The sequence below is a fragment of the Chiloscyllium punctatum genome, chromosome 10 (genome assembly GCF_047496795.1).
Source record: "Chiloscyllium punctatum isolate Juve2018m chromosome 10, sChiPun1.3, whole genome shotgun sequence".
Lineage (NCBI taxonomy): Eukaryota > Metazoa > Chordata > Chondrichthyes > Orectolobiformes > Hemiscylliidae > Chiloscyllium > Chiloscyllium punctatum.
Genome location: NC_092748.1, coordinates 70670654 through 70685227, shown reverse-complemented (window position 1 = coordinate 70685227; position 14574 = coordinate 70670654). Strand labels below are relative to the sequence as shown.

General features: G+C 35.6%; 1 protein-coding gene across 1 annotated transcript in view; it reads right to left on the bottom strand.

The window, feature by feature from the left end:
* Window positions 1-4309: 4309 nt before the first annotated feature.
* Window positions 4310-14574, bottom strand: part of LOC140482275 (sorcin-like) — a 38700-nt gene continuing 28435 nt past the window's right edge. The window contains exons 4-8 of the mRNA XM_072579471.1: window positions 13925-13968; window positions 10935-11082; window positions 7361-7474; window positions 5336-5394; window positions 4310-4881 (exon numbers count right to left, since the gene is read on the bottom strand). Of these exons, the coding sequence (XP_072435572.1) occupies window positions 4855-4881; window positions 5336-5394; window positions 7361-7474; window positions 10935-11082; window positions 13925-13968 (392 nt within the window). The 3' untranslated portion in view covers window positions 4310-4854. The remainder of the gene's footprint in view (window positions 4882-5335; window positions 5395-7360; window positions 7475-10934; window positions 11083-13924; window positions 13969-14574) is intronic.

The following is a 14574-nucleotide window of genomic DNA, read 5'->3' as shown; positions in this document are numbered from 1 at the left end:
TAGTTCAAATTCTCTCTTTGCACAGCCAAGAACCTTCTCTCTGTTTATCTTCTAACTCCATTTTCCTCAATTGTAATTTAAGTTTTTCTACCTCTACTGTGCTCGTCTGATACACATAAGTGTTTGAGTGTTGGTTAAACCTAAATCCAACTTGATGATAATTTTAAAAGTACAGCCTTTTAGTTTCCTTCTAAATTTTCTTGGTAAATTTGAGAATAACCTTCAAATCACAGAACCTCGTTAGCAATTTTAAGAGCCATTTCTCTCACTTTTAATTTACTCAGCCACATGTCACCAAAAGTAAACAAACTGCCTCGCTTACATTTTATTTAAAGATCTAGGACACTAACTGCAAGTGTTTAAATCTACTGGGAATTTTTTGTACCCCCAAGTCGATTCAAATCTGTCTAAAAAGGTTCAAATCATGTACCGGAGCCCCCAAACTGTTACGACACAGGATAAACCCCTCTGCTAATTCACAGAAAAGATTTATCCTGCGCAGTAATCTGAAAATTCGAGAAGTCAAGTAGTAAAAATTAACAGAATAATCAACTATTTACAATTCTTTCCTCTAAACTACCTTTTACATTCTCCTTCCACTAGTCTGATAAAACCACCGATTAAGATTTACAAAACAAAACTTCTCATCTCAAAACCAGGCAGCTTTCAGTTTTCACTGTATTCCAGTCTTTTCTTTTTCTTGGGGATTCTGCTTCACACGTTACTGATCAATAAAAGGTTCCTTTGAGAGAGCCTATTTTTTCAGGCAGTCTTTACATGGTGGTGGCTTGACAGTTCTCCTCTCAACGGAGAGATTTTCCCTGGCTGTATACCCCCAAAGCATCGGATTGTGTCATTGGCTCTTAAGTTTGTCAATATACTAAATTCAAACTAAATTGGAGTTTGTTTTTTTTTCGGTGGATAATTTAAACTAATGGGTTTAATTAGAATCTGTTCTGTTGTTTCCATGCAATCAGCTACCCTAGCTACTCCAATAGTGGAGCACATGTTACACTATCTTTTTTCAGAACATTTGGTGCTGTCGTCAGGTAGTTTTTTTTGCCATCTTTCAACTCTTAAAAAAGGTACAGTGCACATATCTGCATAACCATATGTATTGAGAGAGACTTTTATTTTATTCCTAATTCCATATCTTTTTCAATCCTTATTCTGCGTTCTGTACATGTTTCTTGATTTATAAATTTTATGATTTAGACATATGATTTGATGAAAAGCCTCACTACTTCTGTGGTGTTCACAGATATTAGAGATTCTCTGTGGAGGGTATCATACTGGATCAGAAAGTCTTTGTTGTGTTGGAAACATAGATAACATAAATAGTAAATACAATAATATGCAAATTCTTAGCAATTGACATTGTCCTTGTAAACTCTCCCAGAGTGCTTTTGAAATAAGATAAAATAAATCTATTGTTACTGGAAGCTTCCTACTCAACTAAAATTCATTGAAGTTATATTTTTCTTGCTATGTATGGCTCATCTGTAGTCAATAATCACACGTTACAAAAGTTGTTTTCAGAATTACATCCATATTGCTTAAAAGCAAATGCTGAAATACTGAATTTCTGAAGTATCTATTTAGGGTACTTAAGAATATTGACCAAATATGTTCAATGATTATGACAGTCACTTTTGAAGAGTGCCTGGATTACAAAAACCTTTATTTGTAATTACACCATATTGTGCTCTACTGTTTAATGCATTAGTTTTCTTGGTACAGAGCTTTACTTTGAATGGAAAACTAGACTGTATTCAGGTTCAGTCTCCTTGCAATTAAAAGATAACCTTATGACAAACTCAATTGGGAAACTGCATTAAAAATAATATCCTGGAAGATGGTTCATCAAAAACCCACATAAGGTTCTCCGTGATATAAACACTTACCTGGAGGGCACAACGGAAATTTTAAATCAGCTACTGTCAGGGATTCAAGAATTCCTTGGGTTGCTGCTCAGAGTAATTTCTCATCGTCATAAACTCCACTTGATACAAGATCCATAAGCCAACTGCCTTTAGTACATGCACATGGCTGATGACATTAGTCACTAGAGAATTGACCTTTTAACCTGTAAAATGCAAGCCATAAATTTGTCCATGGTCAAAATGAATTGAAATCCCTCCTTCAGATTGGTTTAAATGTAGTTTTAGTCAGACATCTTCCTTTTGTTTGCTATGCAAACGACCTGTCAATTCCAATTGCAAAGTCTTCTAAAAACACAGACTACAACTGAAGTAAGCTGATCCAATAAACCAAAACTGTCTGAATCAACATTTCTGAAAATGTGTTGCTGGAAAAGCGCAGCAGGTCAGGCAGCATCCAAGGAACAGGAGAATCAACGTTTCGGGCATCAGCCCTTCTTCAGGAATCCTGAAGAAGGGCTGATGCCCGAGACATCGAATCTCCTGTTCCTTGGATGCTGCCTGACCTGCTGCGCTTTTCCAGCAACACATTTTCAGCTCTGATCTCCAGCATCTGCAGTCCTCACTTTCTCCCTGAATCAACATTTCCCCAAAAACCACAATTGAAAACTTTACTTCTCATCTACAAGACATTGAAGAGATTAGTTGTAGAAGTAAAATGGAAGCCAGTAGGCATTTCCTATCAACTGATCCCCAAATGCTTTCAGCTGTTGCAGAACACAATTACACCATTTTTGGTGAACCTTGAAAAATTCATACTACCTTGGATTTTGTGATATGAAGTTTGTTAGAATTGTGTTTTTGCCAGGTTTCTCCCTTTCTCATTAACATGTCAGCTGTGGTTCACTCTTGCTTGGATCAGAAGGTTTCATTTAAATCCCACTGCGAAGACTTGCACACAAATCCAGGCTGATTTTCCAGTGCAGTCCTAAGGGAGTGCTATCATGTGCTGTCATTTGAATGTGATGTTAAACATAAACCACGTCTTCTCCCTCTGATGGATGCAAAACATTTTATCAAAAAAAAAGGTGCAGGTGAGATACCACAGTGACGTGATTAATACTCATCTCTCAAATCAACACCGCTAAAGAAAAGTATCTAGTCATATGCCTGTTTCTGGAAGCTGGCTATGCACAAATTGACTGCCAAGTATCCTACACTACAGCAGCAACTACAGTTCAAAACAAAAGCTACAATTTCCATGAAGCCCGAAAATGGGTTGACTAGCAATTAGATTCAATCAACACAATCAGTTTTTGCCAGGGCACAAATCATTTAAAGTCCACAGTTACATTGAGCAGGGTTCAATGAATTATAACCCTGTACCAAAAGACAGTTGCTATTGCCTCAATTATGATAAAATAACTCAGCACAGACTAAAAATCAAAACTGTCTACATTATTTACTTATACAGTCCTATTCCCAAATGAATTTCAGTAGTATTTCAAAGTGCTGTTAAAGAAGTGATTTTAAGTGAAGGGAAGCCATCCTTGTCTAAAAGAAGTTCGAGCTAAAGTGATCAAAAAAAGGACATCATCTGGAAAGTCTGAATGTACAATTATCAACACAGTAAATTTAATGTTAATAGCTAACATAAGCAACCTGAAGAAGCCAAAAATTTATGAAGATTTTAAAAACTTGATCCCAGCAAAAGGATAGTTTGGTAGTTTAAAAAAAAATCTGTAGCCAAGACAATAACCCATACTAGCTGGAATTCCCCAATCTTTTTAATCCCAGCAACCATGAATGCTCAATGTGAAATCTGGAGAGACTCCAACATTTAACCACACTATACTTGGTGGAAACAACCATTAAGAACATTTCAGCAAAACAACATCTTAAAATTTACTTCTCGTATAATTAAGGAATATTTTAAGGAGAGAGGAAATTGAACTAAGCAAAGTTTGGAATAAGGTCCTGCATTTATGCAATAATGAAGAAAATTATCCAATTGATCCAAATATGAAGGAAGGAATCCCAAGACACAAGATGTCCTGGATGCAAAGACCTTCCTTTTCAGTTGGATGATTAGTCACATTGACACTGATCATAAACATACAAGAGGATTCAGTATGCAGAGTTCAATGTTAATTTGCACGGAAGAAAATGGAACACATTACAAACTGAAACTGCAGCCTTCTTGGATGGAAGATATTCCCTCTAAAAGTCTGTTGATGATAGGAGTAGAGAGTGTAGTCATACAACTTAAAATAACAAGTGCATGCGGGCCTGTAAGTCTTTAAATTAAAATAAAATGGAGAGAAGATAGGCAAAGATTTTTTTCTGCAATGTCACTAGACAAACATTGCTCCCAACACAATCAGATAAGGCAGTAATTTCTCATTTCTCACAAAAACACCTTATCTAAAAAAAATTTGTCACTAGTTTTATTTTATTCCATTGACAATTGTATATCCAGCATTAAACAGAAAGTAAAAGATTTTTATTACATGGTGAGAAAAGCAGTATGAAAACGTGAAAAAAATATAATCTTTTAAAAAATTGCAAATGGAAATGCTATTCAAATGCAAAGTGATGTTTGGTTCACAAAAATGTGATTATTTATATTAACCTTGTTACATCATACGTTACAATAGGCTAAAAACCTAAACATTTGTCTTAAACTACACAAAGTTCCAAGAGGCACAATTGCAGCAAAGCCATTTACCTGTAAATTAATATTTTGCAAGCTATGAAAGAAAAAAAATTTGGCAAGTGATAGCATAACAAATTGTGTATACATCATAAAATCGAATTTCCTTTTTTATTTTACACAATAAAAAAAGAAAATATACAAAACCACTAGACATGTATGCAATTTGAGCAGGTTCAATTTATCCTCAATGCAATATAAATCACTGGTTTCAATCAGTCATCAGCGGCCAGTCTTTGCATAATGGATGCAATGTTGCACTCAAATGGACATGGTGCATTGGATAAACTTGAAAAGTGAAACAGAATGAAAAGGTTAATATACATTGCAATTTCTAAACATGATAAACACCAACAAAATTAAAATGAACAAACTTAAGTCAAATCCATCTACATCCAGCCAAAACTTTCACGATTGAGAATCAAACAAATGTAACCACTCTTTTGGATTAGTGTCACATTTCATATTTATAGCGGTTTTATTAAATAACTCAACAAATGCAAGAAACTGTTAACCGGTTATTTATTATGACAAATATTTAACTAAATAAAATGTTCTTAAAACTCTTAAAAATGAAATCTAGTAAAGGACTCCATACATATCAATGATATCTAATACTCAATTAAAAACAATTTCTACCATTGTGTCCATCAGGGTCAATGATTCACGCAGTTGTCACTGCAGACAGACAGTCAGAGCAAATAATTTCAAAGCTAACAGATCATGCAATTTAGGAACTTACATCATCATAAGCAAAATTCACATATCCCTGCTGCAGACTGTCTCTTCGTCTGAAAGCATCTGCAACAAAAAAAAACAAAGTTGTGCGCAATGAGTTCAAGTCACCAGTCCAAAAATAATGATAAGTGAAAAATATCCACAGTACCCAGTCTTTTTTCTGGTTTAACAAAGGAAAAAAATATGCATCATAGTTTTGAGTTGCAGTATAACAAGGAATTAGGAAGCCACTTATCACAAGGGGAACTGAACGCAAGTGTGAACATTATGCCTGAGGTACACAGTTAAAAATCACACAACACTAGATTATAGTCCAACTTGTTAATTTGGAAGTACAAGCTTTTGGAGCGCTACTCGTTTGTCAGATAGCTACCTGATTTTGAACTTTGCCCAGCCCAGGCTAACACCAGCTCCTCCACATCATGAGCTACACAGGACCTTGGTGAAACTTTATTTGGAGTACTGTGCAGTGTTGGCCAACTCTCTCAAGGATGGATGTTAATGCACTGGAAGAAGTTTGGAGAAGGGGAGTGAAAGCGAGAGGTCTTCTGAGGACTGGGCTAGCTAGGCCAATATCCACTGGAATTTACAAGAGTAAGAGATGACTTGAATGAAACTTTGAAAAGATCCTGAGGAGTGTTGACAGGCAGACAAGTGAGGGTGCTTCCTCAAATTGGAGACTGTAGAACTGACAGTCAACAGTTTAAAAATTAAACGTTACCCATTTAAAACAGAAAACACAATTCTTTTCCTCTCAAAATCAAATGACTTAGTGCTCTCATGTTAAGAATGCTGTGAAAGCAAAGTGTTTGGAATGTTTGAGGAGGTAGCAGCTAGATTCTTGTTAAAGACGACAGTGAAGGGTCACCAGAGTTGGCAGGAATGTACATACAAGACCAGCCAGGAGTTTGATGGGGCACTCTTCACATTCCTTGTTGAGTACAATTCTAACAGTATTTAAAAAGCATATCAAGGAAAAAGCAACAGCTTGATTTAGCACATCTACTCCTTTCATCACCAACGTAGTCATAGCCTGTACCATCTGCAAGACATATTGCAGCAACTCACCAAGGCTCTTCTGACTGCATCTTCCAAATCTACAATCCCCAACCCCAGAGGAAAAACAAAGGAAGCAGCTGCATGGGAACACCAACACCTCACTGACTTGGAACTATATCATCGGTCCTTCAATATGGCTGGGTTAAAATCCTGGCACTCCTTTGTTTAACTACACTGTGACTGCCCCTATACACCAAGTGATGCAGTGGTTCAAGAAGGCAGCTCACCAACATCTTCTCCAGTGCAATAAATGTCGGTGAAGCCAGCAAACCCAAATGCCCCTGAATGATTAAAAAATATATGTTAAGTCACTTGGAATGCTCAGCCTCAGAATTGCTGTTGTAACCACATATTTTTAGAGCTGCTCCTATTCAGTTTGCAGTCAACACTGATCTAGGCACCAACTCCTCCAGGACAACACAGATGGACAATAAATATTGTCATGTCTCACATCCCACAAAGAATTTTTTTAAAAAACATCTATGGGTCAGACCTAGGGAGCATCTGTTATAACAGGTCAGATCGCAATCTTAAAATTCTTGGGGAACACAGTTATATGAACGAACAAGATTATTGGCTACAGGATAGAAAAAGGAAAGGTTTAATGAAATCAGAGACATTGAAAAGAATGGAGTTCAGTTATTTTTATGATTAAAGGTATGATTTTGATTATAGCTGTTAAGGACACAGTGCAATGAAGTGTGGAGTATCGTACAAACTGAAATAGGTGTAGCCCAGTCATTCAAGATTTTGATTAAAATCTTGAAAAAAGTCAACCTCAAGTTAACAAATTATCTATATCATATGTCATCTAGACAAATTAAATATTAACTTCTTCCACCTCAAAGAAATTTACGCAGTTACTCAAACAATATCAATATGCAACTCAGAACTAAAAATTCTTCAGAATACAGTACAAAATTGTCCTCCAATAAAACTGAGTAAGATATTCAAGGAGGATAATGCATACCTGTAACTGCCCTTAATTTTACACAGCAGGCAACATAGTCATCAAAGTAGGTCTTGCCATCTTTACAGTAACGTTTTATAATACCATTTATAGCTTGAGCACTCAGTCGGTACCCTGAAACATACAAAATAATATTCTGAAACAAATGACTGCAATAGCTCATTTAGGATATTTTATAAAATATTATAAGCAAGATAGAAGGCAGAAAAATGTACTGAACCAAAGTTAAATCCTTAAACAAGTATTATTTCAAGGCTCAAATGGGTCACTGAGATTCTGGCTTTGAACCATACTAGATAGCAGGTATTGCAAAAACCAACCTTACCCAAAATGCCAATTAAAAATAAATTAGTTATTACACGACACTGTTCTTCCTTGCACAAAATGTAGTTTGCATGCAAAATGTTCTCCTTGGCACATGCTCATAATACTCTTGCTCCTGGCAAGACAACTCAGACATAGCTTTTCATGAATTAATAATTGACTGCAATGGATTCATGTCTACCCAGGAACTTTTTACCTAAATAAAAAGCAAAGTTAATTTTTATACTCAATATGGCACTACCTAAAATTTTGAGAAAACGTGGAGGCCAGTGAAAAGCTGTCTCAGTAAAATATAAAAGATGGAAATGTAATTGTAGGAATTGGATAGAGTAACAAAATGAGAGGAAGTAAATTAGGAAGTGCAAATAAGTGATCTAATAATTTCAAGAATCCATAAACTTTCAAATTGTTTCAGTCGTTCAGGATTAATAAATGTATAATTAGTCCTATTAACAGTTTTAAACAGAGCAACACCGACAACTCAAGTATCCTGAAAAAAAAAACTGGTCAGGAACTGATAGTTAATTTTTTATGTTTTAGGTTTTCATGATTGAACTTACATTACTAATATTCTATGATATAGGATCTTGATCAGCCAAAAATAATATTTTTGGAAAAATTCCAGCTTTAAATGTTGAAAACTGATGCACTCTCAATGAGGAGGTGCAAACTGGATAATCCCAAGTGATACAACACAACAGGCACTGCCACTAGCTCCAAAGCAGCAGCATAATATATGAATATTTGTATAATTTGCAAATACAACCATTCGATATTTTCTCAACAAATGCATTTCCCAGAGATAAGCCATGTGATACATCTATACATTTTTCTAAACATCAGTATCAGAAATAGAACATAACAGATTTTGAGAAAGATCTAAAACTTAAGCTGTGCCAAATAAACCACTGTAGACTCTCTTGTGACATGGAGGTGAGCTAAAGAAAAATTCAGAATATGTTACTCAAGAATAACGTGAAACTTGAGAAAAAATACTCCAAAGTTTACAGTATTATTTAAAAAGTGATTATTTTTAAATTACAGACAAAAATCTGATATCGCTTAAGCGGAACAATTTAATTAACTTTACACTCAACTATGCACTCTTACAACGTGACTTGAGTGGTTATTCTGCTTAGCCAGTAATAACTTTGAACTTCAATACAAACTTTCGGTGAAAGTCTGCCAGAAATCAAATTTTAATATTAATAGTTGATCACCAATGGTGGGACAGATGTTAAGTCAGAAAAGGTGGTCTCTCCCTTATCATTTCGCTGATTTCTGGATATCCTTTCCATCGCACTATTTCTTTTCTGCATTTACTTTTTTAGGTTTTCTCCCCCCACTTTCCATCCCCTCCAGTTTCTGGTGACATTTCTACCTTCCATTTATGTGAAAAAATAATATCAGGTGCTATGGTGATGGAATGGTGTGGTGGGAAAGGGAGCATCAGAAGACTCCAAACTCCATTTTTCTGATGGGCACTGTGGAGAAAATAATGCTTGAAACCTTCTACAGCTCCCTTCCTAGACACTGCCCCCATTATTCACAGTTTCCACTAAATCTCTGTCTAACTACTTACTTTATTGCTGAAACTTTCCTTTTAAACTATATGCTCAAATCCTGTATTTCTTCCTTATCCTATGTTGTTGTATTTAACCCTCCATTTTAGACACCCCTTCTCTTTCTCCAAAAGGAGGTAGGTGGCAAGTGGTTCCTTGATGGTCCTCCAAGTTTCCTCCAAACACTATTTTTAAATTAAAGTTTTATTAAGGATCAAATTATTAGATATTTTAAACTTATATTTCCAAGTGTTTACAGGACAAGAAATAAAAGATTTCAGTGAGTAAATCAGTATAGTCAGACATTTTCCTCTTGCACATCACTTGATTAAACCTTTTGAAATTTGCTCTCTACCTTTTCTTCAAATAATGTCCAGTCAGGTACCAGAGAATTACTATGGTTAAAGATATATGCTTAGCATTTCAATCTCAAAGTACACCAATGCATCCTGGGAAAGTGGACACATCACTCAAGGAGTTTATCTAACAGTCAGATTTGGAGAAACGGAGGACTTCAATTTAGTAATTACTAATACATTATCATACTTCACTAATTTTTCATTTTCAGAAATGTACTTTTTGCTTAAACTTTAAGAAATTATTATTCAAAGATTGGCAATTAAGATTAAAAAATTATTTGTGGGAAGGAATAATACAGAAACATGGGATTTTGTAGAGGTTTTCAACTTATTATCTATTGGGATTACCAAATACAGTATTCCAGATGAAAAGCAACATTGTATGCACCACTTTTCCACAAATTTTTGTAAAACTTTTTAACTGGAGGATGTGACAACTTTTTTTTTGTAATCACAGAGATACTTTTTTCTCAGCTGAGTTTTGATACTCCATAAACAACCAGCGAAAATCAATTAGATTGCTATGATAAAGCACTTACATGATATAGCATCTTCAAAGACACTTTTCCAGTATATGCTCAACAGCTTTCACAACCTAGAGATGGTTGAATTGCATTATTGAGTGGTAACACTCCTAGAAGATTTAAGTTATATTGCACAGCTTTCTAAAAAGTGTCAGCCTGTATTTATTTTTAATATAAACAGATCTATTTGATTTAATGTTTAAACGACTTCAGATTTTGTGGTGTCTAGGATTAAAATTTCAAACAAAGAATTATTTAAATTTTTTTAAACATTAAATTCCTGTCTTCCAAAATTGAAGACTGAAATACTCTAAACCAATATTTTCTATTCTACAAGCACAACTGGAGATCACCCTGCATAAAATCAATAATTGCTCTTGGTCCTGACAATCAAAACAAGTCATGCTTACCTATACTTTAGTTCGGGTGTTTTCAAATTAGAGCTTAAATTCTAAATATACTTTGTGTAATGGTTTGCAGATTTTAAGTAAATTCAACTTTGCCAATGCCCACAATCCCTTTTCTTCAAATTTCTACTAAAGAGCGTTTAAGATTTGTAAACATACTTCAAAAACTTTACTTGTTTAGAAAAAAACTATCCTCAAAATAAACTGACTTTACAGTCTGTTTTAGGATAAAATTCTTGTTACCACCGTAACAACTAGTTATTTTAGAATTACATGGTGATGTAAAGTTACAAATGCAACCAGGAAGTTATAGGAAATTCCATTCAGTACCTTCAAAGTATAGCAGCTTCATAAAACTTCCAGCACCTTAAAAGCAAAGTACAAGTTTCACTACTTACCCATCGATGTAATAGCCTGACCAAGCTCAAGTGGTTCTACTGTCCCACTTCTATCCTGATCATACATCATGAAGTTCTGTTTCCATCCATTCAGTGCTGCCCATAGCTCTTTAAATTCATTAAAGCCCATCTTTCCAGTCATATCTCTCTGAAATACTCCAGTCAAGGGTTATATTTGTTGCTGATAGAAGTGAAGCATCTACTGTATGCAGACTAAGTTTTAACCAGAATTAAAAACATTTCACCAAAAACTGCATTAAAAACTTTTTTTAAAGAAGACATGACTCAATGAGGCTTAGGGAGACTGGCATCTAATGGCCACAACCATTTTTCTCTGTGCTACTAAAAACTTCAGTGGATAGTTTTCCTAATTTCTAATGGCTTCAATATTGATTAATGACTCATTGAATAGTTGTATCCCATCAAGATTGACACACCCCACAGCTCTGGAAGGCGAGCTCTGTTGCTCTTGTTTGGACAAAGGCCGTAATGAGGTTTGGCGTCAAGTTATCCTGGCAAATGTCAAGCTTAGCATTGGTGAGCAATTGCCATTTGATAACACTGTCAACACCTTCCATCATTTTGCCAATGATTGACATGAGATTAATATGGCAGCAATTAACCAGACTGGATTTACCCTGCTTTCTGAGAACATATATGAATTTCCTTCACTTGAGGACAAGTAAAACTGACAGATTTGTCCAACAATTAGCTTGGTCGTCACCCTAGCTTTACAATTCTAGATTTTTCTTTTAAAAAGTACTTAAATTTCAATAGCTGCAATGATAAGCTTTGATCTCATGACCAGAGTGCATTTGGCTGGATCTCTGAATTCCTAGTTCAGTGACACTCCTGGAGCAACCTGGCCAAGATCACCTAATCTGGAGCAAGTCCTCAGTATAACAGGAGGTGTGCTCTATGTGGCCACAGTTTTGGCTTCTCCAGTGTGTTCAGTCATTTCTTGATATAACATTGAATAAATTGAAATGCTGAAGACTGACATCTGCAATGTTGGGATCCTCAGAAGGAAGCCAAGAGGAATCATCCACTCAGCATTTCTGGTTAAGAGTAGTAGCAAATGCTTCTAAGCATCTTTTGCATGGATGTACTGAGCTCTGCTATCATGGAGGATAAGGGTGCTCTTGGAACCATCTCCTCCAGTTAGTCATTTAAATGTTCAGCACAGCTCATGCCCATATGGGATGGGACTGCAGATCTTTGATCCGATCTGTTGGTTATGGGATTGTTCAACTCTAACTTTAGAATGCTGCTTTCACTGTTTAGCATGTGTGCAGTCCTTAGTTGTAACCACCAGGAAGGGTCATATTTTGGTATGATTGGTACGGTTCCTGACAGGCTGTCCCTCACTTCATTAGTGGACTCCCTGGCATGATGACTGCAATGGTACAGTTAGGAAAATACTAAACTAAAACAATACAAGTTTTGGTAGAAAACAATTCTGCTGTTGCCAGTGCCCACAGTGCAACATAGATATGCCTAGTTTAGAGCCACTAGATCTGTTCTAAATCCATCCCCTTTTGCATAGTGGTAGTGCCACACAATCTAGAAAAGGGTATCCAGGTATTGTAATCGAATGCCAGCTCACATGGGCAATACTATTTCTATCAATAGCATGATGGTAGTTACATTCTTTGGGACTCAATTAGTAGTGGTGCTGCTCAGCCACTCTCGAGTGATGGACATTTAAGTACATACATATCTGCACCTTTGGTAGTCCTTCTACTAAGGAGTGTTCAACATGGAGAACCACTGATTCATCACGTGAAGGAGGGCAGTACTTGGTAATGAAGAAGGAGTTTCCCCTGTCCTATGCATGGCTTGACCTCATCCATGCATGAAGTCCTGGGTAAAAATGCTAATCTCTATTTCTTACTATATACAGCATTGCCACCACTTTTGCTAGGTCAGTCTTAGTGTTACAGGATGCATCCAAGAATAGTGATTGTACAATCTGGGACATTGGTAAAGGGAGAGGATTCTGTAGGAATGAATGTTTCATATTGTTGTTTGATTAGTTTGTGGGAAAGCCCTCCCAACTTCAGCACAAGTCCACAGGTGTTAGCAAGGAGGTCATTGTAGGGTTAAATGGACTGAATAAGTTTTTTTAAAAATACCACAACTTTTATGATTATGACAACGTCTGGAGTCTGTATAGCTGGATTCTAAAAGAAGTTCATTTTTTGATGATAATCCAGTAATTTCAAAAGTCACTGTTACTGATAAACAGTGATAAATATTTATTTATTAAATTCCCAATTGCCATGGTGAAATTTGAATTATTATTTAGTCCAAGCCTTTGGATTACCAGCACAGTAACATAGACACAAGTTACAGGGCTATATAAAAAAAACTATTGAGATACATTGTGGGAGAAACGTAGCCTCAAAAGGAATTGAAATGGAGAAGAAATAGACCTTAATAAATGTACTCAATGAAAAGTAGCAAGTGTAGCTGGAATGTGTATCTTGTCTAACAGAATCTGCATTCGCAGAGAGAAACAGTTGACATTTCGAGTGACAACCTTCTCTAATGAAAGGTCATAGACTCAAGCACTTGTTGCAGTCTTCACAGATGGGGCCTGACTCAAGTTGAGAAATTTCAGTTGTATTTCATATTTTCAGCATCTAGTGTTTTGTTTTTTTTACATACTAATTATACTGTTTCATAAGTGAAATATTCTAAGTTTTAAATACAGAGGAACCTCGATTATCCAAATGACATGGGCGGGCAGTATTTTGTTTGATTAATCGAATTCTGGATAATCAAATAGCAGACAACATAGTTTGGCCGAGCACTAGGATCTTGCAATCTCACCAATCCAATATTCGGTTAATAGAATACCGAATAGTCGAGGTTCCTCTGTACCACAAAAACCAACACCACATAAGATTTTGGATTATACATCTGCACAAATCACTGATGAGAAATATTCCTATGCTGCATCATCACATCAACAGTTATTAGGATACATCCAGCATGGCGATCATGATTCTGCAGGTCTCCAAACTAAACGCTGAACACAAGACATAATTATTAAGCGTGTGAAGTGAATACTGTGCAGTAAAAGCAGAAATGCATGCATTTCACAAGTAAAACTTGGCTAGGATTGCATTGCTCTTAGTTATTAATAACAGGACACAGCCCAAGTACATAAAATTATAAAATCTAATGAAAACTTAAAATTTAATATTCTTAGATGAACAAGGAACTTCTTTCCAACCACATTAAAAATGAACTGGTTATACAGATAGTAGTTTACAAAACTTTAGGTCATCCAAATCAAAACGCTGGAAAAAGAAAACCAGCACTAGAGCAGCATTTAGTCAAGAACTTTCAATAGGACCAAATAGGGGAAATAACAGCCAGTTTGTTTCTACAATGTTATTGCTAAAGACAAATAAAGTGACTAAAATGCTGAACATTGTATGAGAATTAAAATCAAACTGGAATACAAACTTTATATCAAATTATAACTAATTCTTCTTACCCACTTTTCCCTATTGTCATAGGTTATCCTAGCCTACCTTTTCTATAATACAAGGGGGAATTTGACCTTATATGGCATTTAAATTTGGAAATGCAAGGCAGCTTTTTAAAACAAAGATTGTGATTGGATGGG